Source organism: Pipra filicauda, unplaced genomic scaffold, assembly GCF_003945595.2.
Source record: "Pipra filicauda isolate LSUMZ 115617 unplaced genomic scaffold, ASM394559v2 scaffold67_size6003252_pilon, whole genome shotgun sequence".
Taxonomy (NCBI): domain Eukaryota; kingdom Metazoa; phylum Chordata; class Aves; order Passeriformes; family Pipridae; genus Pipra; species Pipra filicauda.
Genome location: NW_024104842.1, coordinates 1,955,347 through 1,977,539, shown reverse-complemented (window position 1 = coordinate 1,977,539; position 22,193 = coordinate 1,955,347). Strand labels below are relative to the sequence as shown.

Below are 22,193 nucleotides of genomic sequence, written 5' to 3'. Positions count from 1 at the left end.
AGCATCTACTCCCTGCCCCTGTGGTCAGTTAGCATAAGGAAAACAAGCTAAATTCCACTGAGTAGGTTTGGAGACTTATTTCTATTAAATTAGTCTCTTCACTGAACATTGTTGGTTTGTGAAGCCTAAAGGGTGGGTAGGGTCCCTTGTCCTCGAGACCTGTAGTGTTGGTTTTCAAGGTCTTGTTGCCATTTGCACCATCCCCCACTGGGAAGTGGGGGCTCTGGAAAGCCTGAACCAGTGACAATGCACTTGATTTCTGTGCAAGCAGCTGATGTGATGGTAACAAAGCGGGCTTGGAGAAGTGGGCCTGGAGAGAGCATCCAGGGCTCACCCCTCTTCTTAGCAGAGCAAAATGTTTTGTCATGTCCATTGGCTACTGTGAATTACATGTCCCTGGATGGATGTTCAAAAGATTAAATACTGAAGTAGATCTGGAAAAAAGGACTGCGTATACAAGCTACAGTATCTTATGTGATGTATTTAATGTCCTTAATTTACATGCTGACAACTTTGCCATTTCTAAACAATGTTTACATTCATCTTTCTGATAATTAATCAGCACAAGCTTCAAACACTGTTTATCACACTTTGATGCAGCGAAGACAAGAAAGGCAAGGTGTTATGGGGCAGGTTTTGGGGTTTTTTTTTTGTTTTTTTGTGGTTTTTTTTTTTCAAAAATCCTACAGTATTTACAAAAAGATGCATTTTTTTCCCAACACCATTCTTAGGATTATTCACTCATTCACAATCAGTCACTGTATAAAAACATCATTCAGAAATAGGTTTTAAAATACACCCACTTCCATTGCATAGTATACAGAAAAATAGGTGAGAGATAAGACACTTGATTTTTGAATGAGAATGTGAACTGATTCAGAGGTACAACATTTCTGAGGAAGAAAGATGCACTTTTCAAAAAATAATGAGCTGTAGTTCTCCTGAAACTAATGAGCTTCTTGGAGGTCTACTATCAATTTCCCTTTTGCAGACCAAGTATCTTTAACCATACACACAATGCTTGCATTAAGGTCAAACAAATCATATTGCAATTAGAAAATTTACTCTTCAGTACTTGCATGTGGACACTGACAAAAATGAGTTACACGAAGTGCTCACAAGGATCAGTGTTGGTTTCATGTGTCATGGCCCACCTGCGGAACAACTCAATGGACTCAATTTGTTATTTCCAATTTCTGCTTGTATAACTGAGAAGCTGAATATACCCTTATACCTTTAGAAACTTTTCTTCTGTGAGAAGACCTTGGGTTCTGTTCACTGGTAAGAGTTAAAATGGCAGGCTATGGAGGGATTAGCAGGCACTGATGGCATCTAGCCTGTTGATTTTCAAACAAAACTTGGTAATTTGGTTATCTTGCATGCTGATATGCTGATTTTTAATTTTTTTCTTGCTTTAAAAATGTGCTCCAGTGATTTCATTGAGCATGGTCCATTAAAGAGCAACAGGGAACTCTGAACAATAGGTGCTTGTTTTACAGCTACTGCAAATGTTTTGAAAGCACTAAACTGTCTTTTATACTCAACAGTCTAATAACAAAGACTGATTTTCTCCCCTTTTTTTTCCCAATTGATTTGATGGTTCACTTGAGCTTTAAAAACACATTACATAAATCTTTACAGCTATTACAGAAGTCTTTGTGAAGTTTAATTTGGTGTTTGTTTCTTTTTCCATGGTGTAATCATTCACTCTTAAATGTGCTGCATCACACATACCTGGATCATGCCTGACTCTGGATCCATAAGAGTAGTAAGTCCTAGAGGTTTGTTTCACATGGGAAGGGACCTAAATCCTTCCAAAGGCAGTTTGTTGCTGAAAGTTCCCAGTCCAGAGGTATATCAGATAAAGCAGTGGGCACTCCCAAAGGCACCTCTGGCAACAGCTCTATCCTCTCCTGCTATTTAATCTAACTTTACCGCTACAACTTTGTTTGTGCTTGATAGCCTGTGGTGGAAATAATCGCTAGGATTAACTGGGAGGGTGGGACACCTATCAGTGTAGACCTCTTTCCCTGCTGCAGAATAAAGAGGAATGTGCTGGTCACCTGGCAGAGGTGTAGAGAGCAAGAGCTGGTAGAAAAGCAGCAAGTTTCAGAAAACCTTCAGAAATGCAATTGAGTACAAAACACCAAAACCTGAGCAGATCGTATTATCTTCACCAGGAAAAGCAAAGAGACTGTTAAATTCAAGGCTTCTTCATCCTACTTTCTCCCAACCCTTGCGTGTCCAGATGCCTCTTCATTTTCCCACTATTTGAGGTGGAGGATTTCTATTGCTCTCCCCTTTCTCAGCCCTTCCCACTGCTGTGGTCCATGAGGAAAACCAGGCCTTGGAAGCATATTCAGGAAGGATATTGAGGTCCTGGAGCAGGTCCAGAGAAGGGCAACGAGGCTGGTGAAGGGACTGGAGCACAAGTCCTGTGAGGAGAGGCTGAGGGAGCTGGGACTGTTCAGCCTGGAGAAGAGGAGGCTCAGGGGAGACCTCATCACTCTCTACAACTCCTTGAAAGGAGGTTGTAGCCAGGTGGGGGTTGGTCTCTTTTCCCAGGCAACTATCAGCAAGACAAGAGGGCATGGTCTCAAGTTGTGCCAGGGGAGGTTTAGGTTAGATATTAGAAAGAATTTCTTTACAGAGAGGGTGGTCAGACATTGGAATGGGCTGCCCAGGGAAGTAGTGGATTCTCCGTCCCTGGAGGTTTTTAAGATGAGACTGGATGTGGCACTTAGTGCCATGGTCTAGCAACCGCAGTGGTAGTGGATCAAGGGTTGGACTTGATGATCTCGGAGGTCCCTTCCAACCCGGCTGATTCTATGATTCTATGATTCTATGCACGGCCAGGACTCACACTGGGGAGAATGAAGAAGGAAAGGCTGAGAAATAGGATGCTCTCACTGCTCTCCTGCTGGCCCACCTCTCTTAGCATTATGGTAACTCACCAAAGCTCTTGGCACTTTGAATGGGTCAGTATAGACAGGGCTTGGCTGGCACTGTAAGACGATGGGGCCCTGCTGGTGATGGAGCTGGAGATGAAGGAGTGAAGAAGGAAGAACGCAGTTAAATGCAGAGATGTCAGTCTCTACTCCTGAGCTTCTCAGTACCAGGAGCCAGGGTGAGCCCCTCAGAGAAAGATGCTGTGTAAGATGTGTTTGATGCTCAGAGATCCCCACGTGCACCCGCCAGAAAATAATGTGGATAGCCAGCCAGGATTCTGCTCTCATTGCCAGAGCTGTAAATCTAGAGAAACAACACCAACTTCCCTGGCTGTGTTTGGAGCATGTTGTTTGGAACATGTTCACGTTACAACGGCTGTAAATGCAGGATGGGTCAGATTCACGCCTGGTGGAGCACAATGGAGGAGTGGGGGACAGCACTCTATTAATGAAGCTATTATTCAAATGAAGAACTTTAAAAAAAAATCAGAGAAGAATGGAGTTGCTGGTGACACTGACTGACATTGTTCAGGGATCACAGTAAGGAGATCTGCTTGGCAAACAGGGAGAGCACAACTAGTGCCAGGGCACAGCTGCTGCATGGGGGGAGTGGTGCCAAGGGAGCTGTGTTTCGGAGCATGCACTCCACCCTGGACCAGGAGCCATTGTTGGGCAGTGGCTGTATTCCTGCCAGGCTGCACATGATGTTGTAAACATCCACGGATCTGATGGGTGGTGCTCGGTAGTTGGATCGGAAATCTGCAGGCAAAAGAGAGGAGTTGACATCATACAGCTTATGGCTCAGTGCTTGAAATATGGGTAGGGCAAGGGCTCCTATGCCTTTCCTGGGACTTTCCCAGCCGGCTGGGATGTGGCACACTATACAATTTATAGCTATAAGATAACATAGATCAGCAAAAACATTTTAAAAATTTTTGTGCATTATTTTTTACTTCTAGTCCAATTTTATTCTGAGAACCAAAAAACCACCAAACTTTTAAGGAGCTACTTTACTGGGTGCGCTTGGTAGATTTAATAGCCTGACATAATTCTATTGCACATTCTGCTTTGTTTTCACTCCTGTCTGCGGTTGCACCCTGGTGCTTTGCAGCGTTTAAAGGTCCAGATGAAGTGGAAACCAGGAGGCTTGTGTCTGCTCGTCAGACAGGTGGGTGAGGTATGCTGCAGCCTTCCCAAATAAAGTGCTCTGCGTTATTGAGTCCAAATCCTCCAACAGAAGAAGAATTTGTGTGTCTCAAATGGAATTAAAAATTTAGGCCAAAATGTAGGAAAAAAGAGCAAAGGGACAGAGTTACTGTGCTGGGACATCAGAGAGAGGCTGACTAAATCCCTTCATATCTCTCTGCCCTGTTTCTCCAGCTAAAAAAAGAGAGCTAGAAACCTTCTGTAGTGAGGAAATCCTGCCATCTATTTGTAATTTTTAAGTGTCACAGAGTGCCACATCAGGGTCCTGATGTGCCAGGGGCTGCAGGGCTGCAGGGGTAGGGACCATGGTGCTGCAGGGGAAGTGGAACACCTGGGATGGTGGCATTGTACCTGGTCCATATGCGAGGAAGAAGCCTCTCATGTCCATGAGCTCATTGTCGTAGCCATGCCAGCCATTCTGCCAGGCCTCCTTCTTGCCTGTCCCGTTTTCCCAGAAGGGCAGCTTGTCCCTGCTCTGGGTGACAACAGCAGAGTGTGGTTAGTGCCTGCCTGCCAGGCTGTGCTGGGGTGCTGGGGGGTGCTATGCTGTGTCTCAGGACCCATCACACCCCCCCCCCTGCTGTTGGCTGCACAGGAGCTCATCCCGAGGAGGGGTGACCCCCAGCTTAGCTGCCTCAGTGAGTAGCCATCTCTGCACTGAGAGGGGAGGACAGCTCATCTAAATTTCTGCCACAGGCCCAAAGTACCACAGCCGTATGTGACATGTGCAAGCAAGGTGGTGTCCCTCTCCCCACTCATGCTAGCAGTGTCACTCTCCCACCCAGCACCATGCTGTGGATTTGCTGATGTGTTGTTCTGTCCCATATGCCACTGGCACCTTAGAAAAATAAGCCATTTTGTTTTAATATTGAAGAAATCAAGTTTGTTTCAGGGAACACTGATTCTGACCTAAGACAGTCCCTCTCTCCCTGACCTAGATCACTCTGTTTTCTTTCCTTGCTCAGTGGATCTATGCTTTATTAATTTGTCATTATAAATCTTGTTCTTCCTTGCCCACATTGCACTTAAGTAGTACTTTTAAATTCCTTCCTTACTTTCTCCTGTTTCATATGAACAGCTCTTACCAGACTATCTACAATAGTGTCATACCTGTCAGAGCAGCAGTCTCTAGGGGCTAATCAAAATGCTGGACCAACCCTGTCCACAAGTTTCTCCTGTCCCATGTTCCTTAGGGATGGCAGCAGATGCGGCATTCCAGATAGCCCTAAAACTATGGCAGGAATTTTACTTAGATATTCATCAGACCCTTGACATTAATTTCTCTGATGGTTACAGAGAAGGATCTACACAGTTCTCTAAAGCAGTGAGGTCTGGGCTTCATACCCAGGCACAGAAGTACAGAAGATGCCCCAGAAAAGTTTCCCACATTACCACCCTGGGCAAGTGGTGCCATAACCCCTGCAGATGATGAAGCAGATTAACCAAGGATGTCTTTCCTTTCACAAACATTGATTTTGTCTGATTTTTATCTTCCTCCTCCAGAAAGAAAATTGACTGTGCAGTGAGGACAGCAGTAGTTATGACTAAGAGGTCAACTACTCTCTAGGGGAACGCCCAGAGTATCCCTTTATCCCTTGTGTTTCTTCACATGCAGTATTCAGCAGATGTACCAGATAATTCCAAAATACTACAGAATGGAGTAGTATTCTGGTTGGAAGGGACCACAGTGGATCATGTGGTCCAACCTCCCTGCTCAAGCAGGGTCATCCTAGAGCACATTGCACTGCTGACAGTTCTTGAGTATTTCCAATGAGGGAGATTCCACAGTCTCTCTGGGTAATCTGTTACAGATTAAATTAAACTATTTCAGTTGACAAATTTCTTTTCTTGTCCCCATCTATTTCCCCCATTTATTTCCCTGACAGAGCTCGGAGCAAGCCTTCCTCTCTTCCTACCATAGCACCTCCTTATGCTGTGGCTCTGTTTACCGCAGTTCCCGGGGACTACCTGTGCTGCTCACCATCAGGTGACCTGTACAGCATTTGCTAGCATCAGCTTCAGACAAGTCAAGCCACATCAAATTTTCAGCGGTTCTTTGGCAGTATCATGACATCAATGAAGCCACACCCCTCCATGGTCCTGTCAGATGTCCTGGACTCTGTTGCTTCCCCAGGAATGTTAAATCCAGGAGGTATGTGTGCCTTTCCATAACTCACCCAGGCAGCAAGAGATACCCACTCACAACTGACTGTGCAGTCAAAGGCACAGTCATTTCCATCATTTTTGCTGCTTCTTGGGCCAGAAAACATACTACTTGCTTTCACAGCTGCAGCTGAAATGAGAGCTCATGAAATGGAGCCACTAACAGCAGTAGCTTGAGAGACAGGGCTGTGCAAGCACCCCAATGCTGCCCTTCTAGAGCATCAGGCTCTACCTTACAGCAAACCTCATAAACTCCCAGGGCTTCTTTGGGGCCAGGGCACTGACAGCACCCTGAAGTGCCTGCTTGACAAATACAAATGGGATGGTAGACTCAACTGAGACATAATTTTTCATGTTAAGCCTAAGCCTGGGCTAGTGCTGCTCCTCAAAGATGAAACAGGCATGTCTGGGACTGCCGACAGTGGACTTTTCCCTGCATGTGAATGTTTAGAAAATGTACTGCAATTGCTCCCTAAATCTTGGGAAAGTACACTGGGATGGGTACAGAGAGAGCACACAGGCCTGAGGGCTAACACCAGTGTTGCACATAGGAGAGTAGCTGGGAGAAATTCTGGTCAAAGGATGGGGACCACTCACTCATGTGGAGGGAACGAGGCTTCGATAGGTGTGTGAAATCCCTCCTTATCCTGCTTTAACTGAAATGTAGATGGGCTTTAGTTCTAGTTTACCTACTTAGAAGTTATAGATCCCCAGCTCCTTGCTGGGAGAAACGACAATTTTCCAGATACATCTTCTTTATCCCTTTCAAAAAACAACAACCAAAAAAATCTCCTTTTCAAACACCTTATAGCTATCCACTAACCAACAGAGAGTTAAAACACCCCTTGAGCATGACAGGGAAGAGCTGAACATCCTCTTTTCAGTGATTTGAGCAGGAAGCATAACAGAAGGCTCAATTATTGCTTTAAAAATGACAGGAAACTTTCATTTTCATATCCCATTCATGGATAATGAAAATGTACTGAAGAGAAGGAAAATCTGACTGTATTAATGAGAGGACACCCTTGAAAATCAGAAACAATGGGAAGGAATGGGCAGAGAGACAGAAATAATTACCATAGCAGCAGTGTTTGCTGCACTGTTATTAAGGTTTGTCAGAGTTTCAATGACTTTTTTAAGTACCTTTTTTATTTTCAACAGAATATGTAAAAATGTTCTGTTTTGAACTTTTGTACAAAAGAGTTTAGTTGTAATTTTTTTAAATCATTTTGGCGAAATTGTTTCAGATTCCTACTTTACATGTCTAAATCTTAACTCTGGCTTTTTTTTTTTTTTTTTAACCAGAAATGTGCTCATCAATCCATACTCAAATGCCACTGGGTTTTTTTAGAGGTGCATTTTTATTCAGCTGTAGAAATTATTATCCTAAATTCAATTTGGCTAGTGAGAAATGTGGTGGTGTGAAATGTCCTGAGCAAAGCTTGGTGAGCAGTAGCTCTGAAAGTCATGAAAGAAGATGCTCAGCTGAGTTACAGTAATCTACAAGGCAACAATGTGCAATGACTATGCTGGGACATTAAAAAAACCCAGGACATCTTGGTTCTGCCAACTTACTGTTAGTATTTGTAATGTGGAGATGCCCAGTAGTGTTACAAATACAAAATAACAACAACAGCAAATTATAGTAAGAAAATAAGTTACTATGAAAAATCTCTTCACATGTGGATTCTTTGCTTAAGAAGTTCTCAGATTTTCGGAGTGTGGACAGGGCTTCTCTGAGGAGGGTCTCTGAGGACAGGGTCTCTGAGGAGGAAACCCTCAGTCTGACCCTTTTGAGACTGGAGGGCTTGGGGGAAATGGCGCTTTTTTAGTCTGGCGGGTAGGAAGCCAGGCAGAATGAAAGGTTGCTACAGGTACTGCTGAATGGAGGGACAGTAAGGACTTGAAACGGAAACACTCTTTTTGTGTCTGAAACTAAGGTAGATGGCAGGGGGAAGAAGAGTAAAGCAACAGAACCGGAATGTGAAATACAAGGACTAGTCCTGTGTTATGACAACAGAAGAAAAAACACCGTCTTGACTATTTAACTGTCTACCTATAGGATAGCTGCAGTACCTTTAAGCCCCTTTAAGCAGTAGTTCTGCAGTCAGCTCATTGAACTCAATGATCAGCATAGAATTGTACGATTTTCTGACCGTTTTCATACACTGCACCTTTTGCCATTCATGTCAATGTATTTTGCTTCTATACTTTACCTCTACTATGAACCATCCTTCCTCGGCCACAAGGGTTAGTGGAGACACAAATTTTCCTTTTTTGTAGAAAAACCTGTTTGGAATATCCTGTATGTTATAAACATCCATGTGTTCCACGGCTTTCAATTTTTGATATATCTGCAAAGAAAACAAATGTTAGGACACTATATGTCTGTAAAGAACATATATGCACCAAGGGGTACACTGAAACACCTGAATTTGCAAAATGGCTAATCCCCTTTAATGGCTAACCATTAGCACATTCAAACCAGGACTCTGCCCGTCCAAAAATGATGGCTGGACAAAACCTACTTATGTGGTTTAGGAGATTCTGAAAACTTGGATCAGAAACACATAGGAATGCATGAATTCATGTATTATATATATTTATGATACACACACAAATGTATGCATGTAAGTACACCAGCCTACAGAAATAGACCAGGAGGAACCACACCATCACACGAGACAGTGGTGAAAGTAAAGTGGTTAAAGATGCTCAAAGGCACCATGTGGATTGTGTACAGATGTGGAAAAGGAATATTTTCTTTATCCTCTGCCATTCATTCTCTCTTTGTGCGCTTGAGTGAAGAATTAATATCACCTCATCTGTGCTTCTTGCACTTAACCAGTCAATTCCTAACAAAGGGATTGATAGTGTTTAGTTATCTGCTTCATAAGGATGCCATGAGATTAATTAGCCAATGCCTGCAGCTTGAATCTGCACAATGACATACAAGTGGTTTATTAATATTAATCATACTGTCTTGAATATAATCACACAAGTGTGGTTAAACCCCAAATTGTTTAGAAAAAGTATTTTAAATGCCTGAAGGAGATGTTCATATTCCATAAAAAAGGTCATTATTGGAGTCCTCAGACACTATATTGTTCTTTTGCTTAAATATAAATAATTTTCAGGAATAATTAGCTCGATTCTGCAAAGAATGAAAGGTTCTTCACTAGCCTTTTAGCTAAGTCACCCTTGTGTGCCTATGTGTGCCAGAGATGTGCATCGATATGCAGTGACCATAAGGACAGCACCAGGGTGTGATGGCGAAATCCAGCCAGACCCTCCCATGAGCAGGACTAGGGTGGTCCTGGTGTTTCACCAGTACTTCTTCGAAATGGGATAGTTCTTAAAGGTGATAATCACCATGTTATGATACACTCTTAATTCCTAAACATAGCTCTTTGAAGCTCTATTGGGAAACTGAAAACCAACTTGACTTCACTTAAAAAGCAGTAGTCCAGTAAGAAGTGCTAGAAAGAAAGGAAGGAAGGAAGGAAGAAAACAAAACCATAGTGTAGAGGCATTGCACTTTTTTCTCCTTAGAGGTATTTGGCTGTTTAATAAGAGAGAAGCATGTGCTTAAAAGCTTTGTCAGATGAAACCCCATGTCTGTGTGAAGTTGCAACTTGCCCTTGTTTGAAGGTCTGGCCTACAAAAATCAGGAGCTCTGGGTTAAGACCAAGGAGAGCACATATCAATGCTGTGAACCCCTGAGATTCACTTTGATTGAATTGCTTATGCATGCCTCTAAGACAACTTTCAGTCCTGGCACCAATTTGTGAACCAATGTTCACAATACCACAGCTACACAGTTCCTGGAGAGACTGGGTGCAAATATTCTCTTTTTAAAAATTTTGCAAGCTATGATATACTGGAACTGGCTAAAATATAATATAGAAATATAATCTAGAAAACAAGATTATTCAAATGGGCACGACCTGCCCATTTTGTACATTCATACATATATATATTCTGAGGACAGCAGTGATGACTTCTCATGCATTGGTTTCTAGTTAGACTATAATGTACTAGGCTGTTAGTTACAGATACTGCATTTTCATTCTTTTCAAATAATTTCCAATTTTTTTCACTACTGTTTTAATTTATCCCTCAAAATCATGCAGTTCTAACCTTGGACTTTTATGGTTAATTCAATCCAACATGCTTCACCAAAAATTCTTCAAAGGAAAATATTGTAAAAAAATTATTTTTTGCAATTCTGGTCTAATGGAGTTAATTCCTCAAACTCTATGGGAGTTTACTGGAGTATGAATGCCAGATCATTTGAAAATCACAGCTAGGGTGTCAATAAATTGACTGACATATATATAAAATCCTAAAAATGGATTTTGAGCTAAAATCTTTTAGCTGTTTATCAAAAGCACATAGAGGTGGGGTTTGAAAGCACATGTCCTTGCCATACAATGATGAAAGTTCATGCTTTCTAATTTGCCTGGTGTGACTTTCCTTCAGAAACCAGCAGCACAAGAGTGTCACAGGCTCCAAGTCTGACTCCTGATAAGAGCCTCAGGCTGATTTTTACACACATCCCTGAGAGCCAGATTTGGATGTTATGAGAAGACAGAAGTCACAACTGGCAAAAAAACTGAGGAAACACAAAGACTAGTATGACCAAGCTGTACTTACCTCTGCATGCTTCTCTGGAGCTGGCCAGAGGCTCACAACAGGACCTCGGTCCTTCATTTGTATAGTATCGCTCATGTTGATATATTTGTTCAGCTCAATCACTTTGTCTGCCCAGGAGATGTCTGTCATCCCATGGTCGGAGAAGAGGAGGACATTAACTTCATTCTGAAGGCCTTTGCTCTGTAAAGCAAGTGCATGACAGCAGTTATGGTTGGTAAGAGCTTTGCACTGTCTGTGCCCACTGGAAAATTTAAATCCCCATCTGGCCTCCACCGATTTAGTGGAAGTTCACCAGAAGGAGCACATCCACAAATGCCCTGCAATGTGCTTTGCCACCACCTGTAATGATGGACACCCACTCTCACTTGCTGCTCTGGAAGAGTCTGAGAGGTTAGCATCAAAGAGAGTTTTTCCAAAAAAAATCCACCCCCCTGCTAAATAACCAGATGCTACATCCCAGACCAGCAAAGCAGTTGTCCCAGTTGGTCTTAGACAGGATTTTACTGAGCTATTCTTAATCTGTTGGCCAAAACAGATGGGGAAGAATAACTTTGCCATGATACTACCTGTGGCAGGGGTGTTTCTCTCTTCCCCTTGAAAACATAAGCACTTAGCATTAGAACTTCTATAATTTAGTGAAATTGGAGATCCATATTCCTTTCCTCACTGAAACACATAGAAAACTCCAACATGCATTTATCATTGTCAAAGATTCACAGAATTGCCATTTACCCCAAAGCTTGGCATCCTCCTTTTCTTGCTGAAAATTCATTTAGATGATGTTTTTTTAAAATCGAGTTTAAAGTAAGGCGTTCTGAATAGTGCCATAAAAACTGCTATATAAGTTAATTGTCTGATTCCACAAACCTTAGGAAGCACACGGTTTTGATTCGTTTGCCTACAGTAAAGTTTAGCCGGCAACACCAGTTATAAACTGTATATTGGTTTGTGGTTTCCTGGGGCTATTGGTGTAAATCCGCCAAGCAGGTTATAATGCCATCAATGAAAATAATAATCCAGGGAATGGTGCCTTGACTTCCACATGATCTCAGTAACCTGTTTCTCAGGAAATAAAAGTTTACAGCCAATGCATTCAGTGACAGGTATTAAATAGGCTCTTGGCAGTGCCACAAATAGCAGTTTTAAAAACCTTTCCAAAGGCACCCAGGAGCTGGGGTCTTGGATGGCGCTCACCTTGATGAGTGAGATCATGTTGCTCAAGGCTTTGTCCACCTCCTTCAAAGCGTTCTTCCGCTGCTGGGACAAAGGGCCGTAGTGGTGGCCTTCCACATCAATGCGCTCGTAGTACACTGCGGCCATCTCAGCGCTGCCGTTGCTGGAGATGGGAGGGAGGGGAAGGAGTGAGAGGCTGGCACACATGGAGACCTCCTGGCTGCCGGCGTTATTGTCTTCACCAGCACGTAGAACCACAGAACCCCGTTTTCTGCTTCCAGCCCGTGCTGTCCCACCTACTGTCGCACAGCTGGGCTCATTATTCACACCCAGAGTCTCCTGAGCTTGCCTTAGACTCCTCTCAGAGGTGGCAGTAGAGACTGCCATGTGCAAGCACAGGCTGGCCTGGCAGCCCTCTACTAACCTCTTTGAATTAAGAAGGCAGCTTTCCCTTTAATGACAAAGAAACACTGATTTCTGTGCTCAGTGCCCTTATTAAAAGGATTGTGGGAATTACCAGACAAACATACTTTAATTAAAGTTTGGCACGTCTGGCTCTCTCCTGCGTGAGGTCTTCCAAACCACCGAGGTCAACTCAGGATGTGCTCTTTCTTGCAAAATACTGAGCAGTAGGAATTGGGATTAAATTTTGGATGGGGGTTTTATTCAGGAATATGACCAAAGGGAAACAAAGGTAATCTCTAAGGTAATCTCAGCATTGCATAAGTTTAGCTGATCACAGATTTCTGCACTGAATGCCCTCAGCCTAATTAGTGGGGATGACACATATATCAGTGCTTAATTACATTTTCATGACCACTTTACAGTTCACTGTAAATCTCCCTGAGAACAGTTGTGTGGATAAAATCACAAACTTATGCTCACGAAGTTCAAACCCAGTCTTTTTCTGCTGTACTTAATATATGACAGAGTGTGCCATCCATAATACGTGCTCTCATCAAGACCAAGATCCCTGCAAAAAGACTTTGTGTCATGTCCTGACAGGTCCAGCTTCTCTGATTAAAGACACTTGGGTAGTCTGGTGTAATGAGCGAGAGAGAAGAGGAAAAATCAGAGGTGAGGAACTGACTGACTGACTGACTGAATTAGGGTCTGTAATTTGCATTTTTCAGTTTGAGGAAGGCCTCAGAGGAGCAGTCCTGTAAGAAGCTGAAGGTCTCTACTGTGCACTGCTGGCCCTGCAGAATAGTATTGTTTCTCATTCTTAAAGATTTTAAAATAATTCAAATGAAGCAGCCCTCTTCCCAGTTTGATTTTAAGCATTACTTTCCATCTGTATTGGGCATAAATCATTTCTAAAATTAACCCTCTAATTTCTCTTTTGCATACACACACATTGAACCTACTGAAATAGTTTTCTTCTGCTGCAGTGCCTATATTAATGAGCTACTTAGACTACTTTATGTCTTCTCATCTGTAGTGATCATTTTGATCAAGATAGAAGCCAAGAAGGAGATTTATTGCATAAAACAAGTGCTCTCATTTAGGCTATGGCGAGATTTCTCAGTGAGGGCTCAGTGCTGTAAGAAGAATACTCAATTACTTCAATGGGACAAGCTCAAATTAAGCAGCATGCTTAGGAGTTTGCAGGACTTGGTACAGCACATCCAGAGCTTCTAAGATCTAATTTTACTTTGTTTCCATTTTTGCCTGTTCTTCTAAGAAAACTAGGCATCTCTGATCATGGCTGGCATGGGAGAAATAATCTCTCTAACTATGTGCTCATCCTGTCTTCTTCCCTCACCAGTAAGTTTCCAAGTAAACGACTAAGGAAAGCTTGCTGAAGAAAGTTGGATGGCACCGATGGCAATACCAAAAAGAGGTTTGTATTTTACGAGCACATTTTGCAAGTATTGTGCAAACTTCATGACACCTGTCCAGGAAGGTAGGTAGATCACAACAGCCCTTAAGTTATAACTGTGGAAAAGACACAAGGAAGGTTTTAGTTTCACTTGCCAAAAACAGATGCTTGACTTAGTTTTGAATATTTTTTGTCTAAATAGTGGTCTTAAAGCACCTGTTTGAAGAGACTGGAGAATATTCCTGAAGGATAGTTTGCTTTGGTTGCAAGAAGAGCTCAGTGGCTCCCTGATGAGTTAGGTATTTCTGTCCCTGCAGAGGGGATTGCTAAAACTTTCAACTTCAGCGAAGTTAAGATGGGTCAGAATTCCTGTGCTCAAACCCAAGATAACGCCTAGTTCGCTATGCCATATTAAAGGGCTTACTCTCTCTACCCTGGAGTCTCTGTAAGGTTTGCTAATGGTGGGAGCCAAAGTACAGTTCATTAACTACTAATACCTGCCATTGGGGCAACTGAGCAAGGCACTGCTACAGGCAACAGACTGCCCTTGCCACAGGCTGTTTTCCCACATATAGCTAATGCCAGTCTCAGCCTAATGGGCTTTTCCAATTAGTTGGTGTGTGGAAAGGAAACACTGGATTTGCCAGCCTTTGAACAGCTTCAAGGGTAAAAAGCACTTGCAAAAGATGTAAATGACAAGCTCAAGACTCTACTACCAGACATGCTAATATCTGCTAAGTGAGTATACCTACAGTAAAGGCATTTCAGAGGCTTTACTTCTTATGGGCTGGCCCAACAGCACAGAATTTTTTTTCCTAAATCTTAAAGGAATAAACAAAGAGGATGAATGAGAGAAAGAATAAGGAAACCTACCTCATTTTTGACCTGTTTGTTCTCTACTCTCCCTTCTTATTTTAAGTCCCTGCAGTATTTAAACCCAGAGCTGATTATCAGTTTTATCTATAATCATCCTTTTTTGCTCTTTCCTGCCTTGCTGGAGACAAGGTACATAGTTTAAAGAAAAGGAACTTGGGCAGAAATTCAAGAGGGGATGTGTAAAGGGATACCAGAGACAGGACCTCATGCAGCTCTGGGATGATCTGTAGGTTTTGGGCACTTCAGCAGGCTTTAGCTGGTATTTCTGGCAGGCATCATGGCAGGGATTTGCTCTTTTCTTGAAGAGTTTTCATCTCTTGTGAGTTGTTCCACCGACACTGCTGTGTTCCTGCCCTTTTCTTCTTTTCCACCGAAGATAGCAGTGGGCAGCCTTGTAGCTTAGCGTGAATTAGCTATTGAGACGTTTTCAATGGGATCCAGCTACCCAAAAGAACACCTTAAAGCGCTGGACCTTTTAACAGTTTGTGCCTTGTTTTAACCATGTTCACAATTACAAAGCTGCAAAGTACCCTGAGCAGCCTTATGCACTGTGCTGCACAGAAACCAGGCGGGGAGTCAAGTGTAACTTGACCCATCCCCAAATGATACCAGACCAAAAAGCTTTCTACAGTAATTCTGGGTAAGTCAGAGTGGATGTCTGTATTCAATTTTCCATTCCTTTTTTTATTCACTAAATTAAAAGCATTGCAGAAGCTCCAGAAAGCCTCCTATATCATATATCATAAAGCCTCCTCATATCACATGCAGATAACTTTCTGTAAATCTAAGCCAAATAATTTCATGATAAAACATCTCATGTGGTCTCAGGCAGTTTCTGTCTAAGCCCCATGATGCAAACAACACCGTGATTTCTGAGCAGCAGGATTCAGTGTGCAACTGGAGCAACATCTCCAGCAGCACTGTCATAATTTTGGAGACTTTATTTCAAAAACAATCAACACTCAGCATGTGAATACAAAACTTTTCAGATTCAAATCGCTATGGCAGTTTACAAGTAGTAAAATAGAAATGTTTCCTAGGATTGGATAAATTATGGAACCAACAAGGTTTTCAAAGAGGAAGCCTAGTTATAGCTAAGGTAAGGCATTGGCTCTGCATGTGGTGATGCAATCTTCCCTGATTTTACAGCCTATGTGGAATTGTCCCTTGTTAATGTTTGAATGAGAGATAGTGAAACTTGAAAGCTGCGTGTGGAACATACATTTTTCCTAGGAGTTATCTGAGATATATATGCCCATCAGCTGGGCTAGATGGTTGTTGTAGGCCCTGTCCAACTGAACTATTCTATTTTACTCTGTTATATCCTCATATTGCACAAAATGAATGCCCACTCCAAAAATATTGTGCCTGCAATGTTCTAAAATGCAGAAGAAGCCAAAGCATCAGTCTTGTAAACAAGTCACCGAAGCCAAATTTCAGAATTTCCAAATTCCCTCTCTAAATCCAAGCACTGCAGTCTGCTCTTGCAGCGAAGAGACTCATCCTGAAGCTGCTTGAAACAATAAACTAAAAGTAGTAAGTTAGGATGTCTCCTCTTTGTTGTAACCTACACAGGAAAAGAGCACATCTTTCCCTCCAATCTTAATGTAAGGGCCTATTTCTGTGGTGATGGTGGTATTTTTGGACAGCACTGTAAAGCAGCCTCAGCACCATCTTCCTACCTGGGAGCCAGTCCTGAAAATATCTCTGATAGTAAGCCCAAATACTTGTCCTTGAGAGAGGAAACCCCACACTGCAAAAACCTAGTGACATACCACAAGGTCTCGAGGGCATCACTGATGGCATCCGCAAAGTTTTTGTCTGTTGGGACACTGAAGTATTCGCGGCAGTAACTTGGTCTGACTCCAAGGATTTCGACCTCACAACCTATGAGCAAAACATGTGGTAAGCTCTGCTGTTTCACCTTGATCACCACACCATTCGGTCTGAGTTCAGGTTTGTAAATTCCCTCCAAGATTACTTACCTTACACCTTCCTGCAGGAAACCGTGTGGTTGGGAAGGGAAAAGGAGAGAGAGGCTGGTTTGATGAGTGCTCGTAGCAAACTGTACATTGGATCCTTTAATTTCCCTCTGTAAAAGGAAGGTCTCTGTGTGACCTTCCCACAATAAAACTCTTGATTCCCTTGTGGCAGACTGTTTCCATTTAAATTGCTAGCTTGTTTTCATTTTAACTACTGTGGCCACATAGCCTCATTTCCAGGCTTCCAACATAATAGATTTAGATATTGTTCCCTGAAAATTCAGCAAATGCTTTCCAGTTTGACACGCTGTATCTTATGTTGTAATATCCTTTATAAACCATATTTTATTATGTGATACTGGCACTCCACTATTAAATCTGTTTCCCAGGAGGTCTTATTAAAACAGAATAAACCAATTAACTCTCTTGGTAACTTGCAGCCTTCCTTGCAAAATACAGTCTGTTTCGTGGCCTAAAAATTTACAGCAACAAATCCTACAGGAGAACATGGCCCTGAACATAAAAAAACATGTTTTTTGTGAGGTTTCTTTGCCCTTTTGCTCTCCAGTTACTATGCTGCAGAATAACATTAATATTTAAAAGAAGTGTGCTTTCAGAAACACTGGATTCAGGTAAATTATTATTCCAGAGCCCCCGAGTCCTCCCATCACTGTTAGGCATTTTCTGGTGTATTCCTTGGGCACAAGGAAGAAAATAAAAAAGAGATCTTTTGCAATATTGCCTCTGTATACAGCAACACAGTCAGGTCAAAAAGACAACTCTAAGCCAAAGCCTGAATCTGTCTACGTCTGGGTTCCTCTGCTTCTCTTTGGGATGAAAGGAATAGGCATTAAGGACTGTCATAACTTGACTCATTGCTTGGGGTGGGAGAAGGTTGCACAGGAGGTTTAAGTACAGAAAGGGCACTAGACTAAGCAGAACTACTATAAGAGATGATTTACAGTGGTTTGCTTACTGGGATACTCAATAAAAAGAATTTTTCAGTGTCTTGCATCTCAGCCCACATGAGTTTACATTGCCGAGATCCAGTGCTGGGACACAGGGAAAAGGCACACCACTTGCAGGCTAAGCTGGCTAAGAGACTTCTGATTGTGACTATTTAGGAGTACCATGAAACATTAGAAAAACTTAAATATTTAAGCTTACGAAGTTTTTTTAAAAATCTTCACTGATTTGCAGAAAGCCAGACAAATTAGATGGAAATTATCCTTTCCAAAAGTTAGAGCCCTAGCACACATGGGAGATTTAGTCTCTTCACCTGTGGCAACAACTCCTATGTCTCCACATAGTTTGCGTGTTTTAAGGGACTCCATCTATTATGATTAATTATTTGCAATAATAAACATAAAATGTAGTAAAATAATTTATTTTCCTGTTAAAACACATCTGCATAATCTTAAACCTCTATCTAAATTTTATTTCTATTAAAACTGTGGGTCTGTGTGATGATGCTCGCTTTTAATTCTTCCCCTGTTGCCCCAAACATATGTGATTTAATCTTCCCCTTTCTGCATGAAGATTCTTTACTGTTTATCTCTCCACCACAATCCACCATGAAAGTAATCTGCAACCTGGTTGAAGAGCCTGCAGATCACTTGACAAGAACTGACTCTCTAGACCATCCCGCAGTAAAACTTCTATACATCTGCACACATCACCCTCAAGAAATTATGTTGTGCAACAGAGACAGGTCCCAGCTGCTACCTAACTAAATCATAAAAAAATGTATTCCATAAATTTCCTGAAGTCATATCCAGGGAGCCCCCTGCCCTGAGGGCATGCAGCTTCAGTCTTTTGCAGGATGTCTTGGGTGCTACCAGCAGCAAAAGATGGGCTTACAGCTAACTCAGATGCTAAAAGTGATGCAGTAGTCTTCTGTGGGTTTTACTAGTATTTCAGGACTGAACTAGAACTTTGGAGCCAATTTCTTGTCTGACACTTGAGTCTGGGAAAAGATTGGCTCTAAAGCCAGGCAAGAAGTTAAGGATGCACTTGGAAAGATGTTGGGAACACTTAGTATTTTTGTTCAGGTGTAGGATGGCTCATAGTCAGTGACTAATACTACCACTTTGCCTCTTTTTTCTTCTTCAGATACTGACATCAGATTGTAATTTTCTCACATAACATCCCTCAGAACTACTCACAGGATAACTGGAAGCATTAACCTCTTGGGGATCTGGGATATTTTAGCTGTTGAGATATCTTTGCTATTTCTAGATTGTCAGGTGATGAGCATGACAGAAAAGACTATAGACGTAGCAACAATTAGAAATCATTTTGGCCACTAAATATTGGTCTTCAAGTATGCAGTTCATTGGCAGTACCACTGAAAATTCAGGCTGCTTAGATATCAAGAGCTTCCTTTTTCTTTTTAGCCTCTATGATAAACAGAACTTAAATTTGGATTTTTGATGTTAAGGTTTGTTACAATTCCAAAATACTGGCCACGAAGAACTTTTAATATTTAGATTTCATTTTGGTAGAGACCAGGATAGATGGTAAATTTTCTCATTTAAATATTATGGGAAAGGAAATTTAAACAGATTTGGAGACAGACAAAGGGAATGTTTTTTCTTGTTTAAACTACAAATAGTTAAGCTATATTTATGAAGATGTTAGATACCTTTTTTCACAGTTTTGTGTGACACTAAACCTTTATTTAAAAACCTGAACTACTGGAGCAGGAATAAGGACTTCTTTCAGAGTGATATATGGGCTCCTCTTTATCTATCTGACATGGAGACCTGAACCTCTGCCAGCTTTAAATTGCATTTCTAAACATTTATTTAAGAGTTGGACACTTCATGTCATAACAAGTTTTGAAAACTTTCCAGATGAGCTGTATGATCTGGTAAATGTTGTGTTTAAATGGCAAAAGTTGAGTTCAGAGCCTTTTTTTCCCTCTTTCATTTCAGTGTTTAGAGAAGATATCACTGCACTTCAGCTGAAGCAGCTGCGTACGCAGTTAGCACAGGCTGCTGGAAAATAAAGGAGTTTGAGCACCTATGGTGACACAATCCAGTGGGCTGAGGATCACTCCAAAGCTTTGACTTTGCCAAGACTGCTGGAATGCTCTTGCACTCCTCTGGGCATTCTCCATCCACTGGAGCAGCAGTGCTTCAGACAGGCAACCTGGGCATGAGCCTGAGAATTTCACCTCATGTAGATTGTGAAGAGAGGAGAAAAATGTCCTTACAAGCCCAGGTCTTACATTTTGTCAGAATTGGTGGTTGGGACCCCTGGCATGGTGATATTTTGGCTCCTCTGCTTCCAGCATCAGGAGATCCCAGATGAGTTCTGCCCATGAGTTGTCTTTGCTGGGTTTACATTGGGCTCACAGATAAAGTTGTCATGGATGGTCATTTGCACCCGACAACCCTCCTGCTCTGTGTTCCTGTTTGCTGGGGTCTGGATTTTACTTCTTTAAGCACTGACTACACATGAGAGAGGAATGTAGGGAAGAATATGAAGCAGCAGATTTTGCATTCAGACTTTGCAAAGCTTGGAACTGGCCCTGAGGAGGAAATGGCAGTGGCGTAAGTTAATCCTGGGAATCAGCTCTCTGGCATTTCTGCTATGGTTGATTGATTTCATTTGTCTTCAATGCTGGCTAAAGAGAAAATAGCATCTTCCAGAACAAAGTGTGTTGAATTTGGCTCTATACTGCTGTTCTTATGAAGAGTTTCTGAAACTTTTCCTGTTTGGTTCTTTATCATATTTGTAAGATTCACTACTAAGCAGAAGTATATCCTCAGGCTGGAAAGCTAATCACTAACAGCAGATTATATGTAGTGCAAATGTCTGTGGGACCTCTACTCGCCTTGGTTATGAAATCTTTTTTTTTATTATTTTCATTTTGTTTAGTATTGCTTCCAAGTCAAATGTCTTGTTAAGAATTAAAGTTTTAAAATGATAGATCTAGAATTTTTATAAAGGATTTCGTCCTTACTATGGAACTAGAAAACAGTTTAAAAAGTTGTATAGGGAAAATGTAATAAATATTACTGCATTTGGAGTGACTTCTGTTTACCCCAGATACACCTGGAGTCCTACTGCAGCCCAACAACCCTGTGTTTTAGTTCAATAGTTCTACATTTCACCCCACTTCCTGCCCTGTGCCTGACCTTGTATGGCATATGTGTCCTTTGAGACCATGAATATCCTTAAAATAAGCATGTGCTTAAGCGTTTGCTGAACTGAGGCACTGATGGCTTTGCCAAAGGTCACTCATCACAGATAAATAATTAAGGAGAGACAGATGTACATGTCACAGTCCACAGCTAAAATACTAGATCCACAAAAAATTCCCCCTCAGTGTCATAAGAGTCAATGCATACACTTGGCAGCATAAGCACTGGGAAAAGGGAGGCTCTATTGTTGCAATTTTCAACTGGAAATAGCAGGCAGAGAAGAGTGAAGGGTATACATATGTATGCAAGGATACATACATATACACCTCATATGTCTTCTCCCTGGGAAACACTGCTCAAAGGGCAACATGTAGGAGCTAGGTAAAGTCCAAAGGCATTTAATGGAAAGTGATACTGTTGGGTTTTTTATTTCAGCATCTCTCTGTAGGCTGTTACATCTATTCATTACATAATTATACCTATTGAGAGCAATTATATTAGTGGGTAAAAATGAATAGTCTATAGAAAGAGGTCTTTTGTAAATTTTTAGAAGAATTTCTGCATTCTTGTATAACTACTATTTGCATTGCTGTTAGGTCACTTGGGTGATCTTCAGTAAGAAGCAGCATTTTTTTCAGGGCTGATCCAAACCATCATATGTCAGTCACCCTGACTGCCTCCGAGTCCATAAGGCAATATTGTCACCCTCAGGTCTTTTTGCTCTTCACTACTATAGAAACACTCTAGATGGCTTTTCAGTGTTTTCCATCTTGGTTTGATCTTTCTTCCCATTCCTCAGAACTGTGGACTTTTTTATCTGGGACACCATTAGCCACATTGCATGGACAGACTGTGGCCAGGCACATGTGCACCGGGATGCAGAGATGAGCAGTCCAGGAGCCCACGGTGTGGGTCAGCTGCCGCTGCCCTACTGGCACTGGCTGTATCCAGGACAGCTCTTCTAATAGCTCTGTGGTCCTTTAGCCTGCACTTGCACATATGAGGATATCTGCGTACTGATTAGTATAAGTAGCAGAGTTAAAAGGTAAAAAAGTTGAGAATCTCAGTACTTTGCAAGGCATTTGGTCTGGTTGCAGAGCTGGAACATTTATTTCCATGTGAGTCCCTAAATGGATAGTCTAAGGAGATATCTCTTTTTGTTAAAAAGGACTAATTTTTATACATCTCTAGTCATTTCAATTGCCCAGTATCTAAC

General features: G+C 41.9%; 1 protein-coding gene and 1 long non-coding RNA gene across 2 annotated transcripts in view; one reads left to right on the top strand and one right to left on the bottom strand.

The window, feature by feature from the left end:
- Nucleotides 1-2,774: 2,774 nt before the first annotated feature.
- ENPP6 (ectonucleotide pyrophosphatase/phosphodiesterase 6) overlaps nt 2,775-22,193 on the bottom strand; it is a 30,887-nt gene continuing 11,468 nt past the window's right edge. The window contains exons 3-8 of the mRNA XM_027735458.2: nt 16,620-16,731; nt 12,168-12,309; nt 10,974-11,153; nt 8,534-8,671; nt 4,506-4,629; nt 2,775-3,707 (exon numbers count right to left, since the gene is read on the bottom strand). Coding sequence (XP_027591259.1) covers nt 3,484-3,707; nt 4,506-4,629; nt 8,534-8,671; nt 10,974-11,153; nt 12,168-12,309; nt 16,620-16,731 — 920 coding nt within the window. The 3' untranslated portion in view covers nt 2,775-3,483. The remainder of the gene's footprint in view (nt 3,708-4,505; nt 4,630-8,533; nt 8,672-10,973; nt 11,154-12,167; nt 12,310-16,619; nt 16,732-22,193) is intronic.
- LOC120324734 lies at nt 5,902-21,151 on the top strand. The gene is made up of 4 exons (XR_005566262.1): nt 5,902-6,306; nt 11,089-11,187; nt 13,915-13,989; nt 19,763-21,151. It is a non-coding gene; the product is annotated as an uncharacterized LOC120324734 (long non-coding RNA).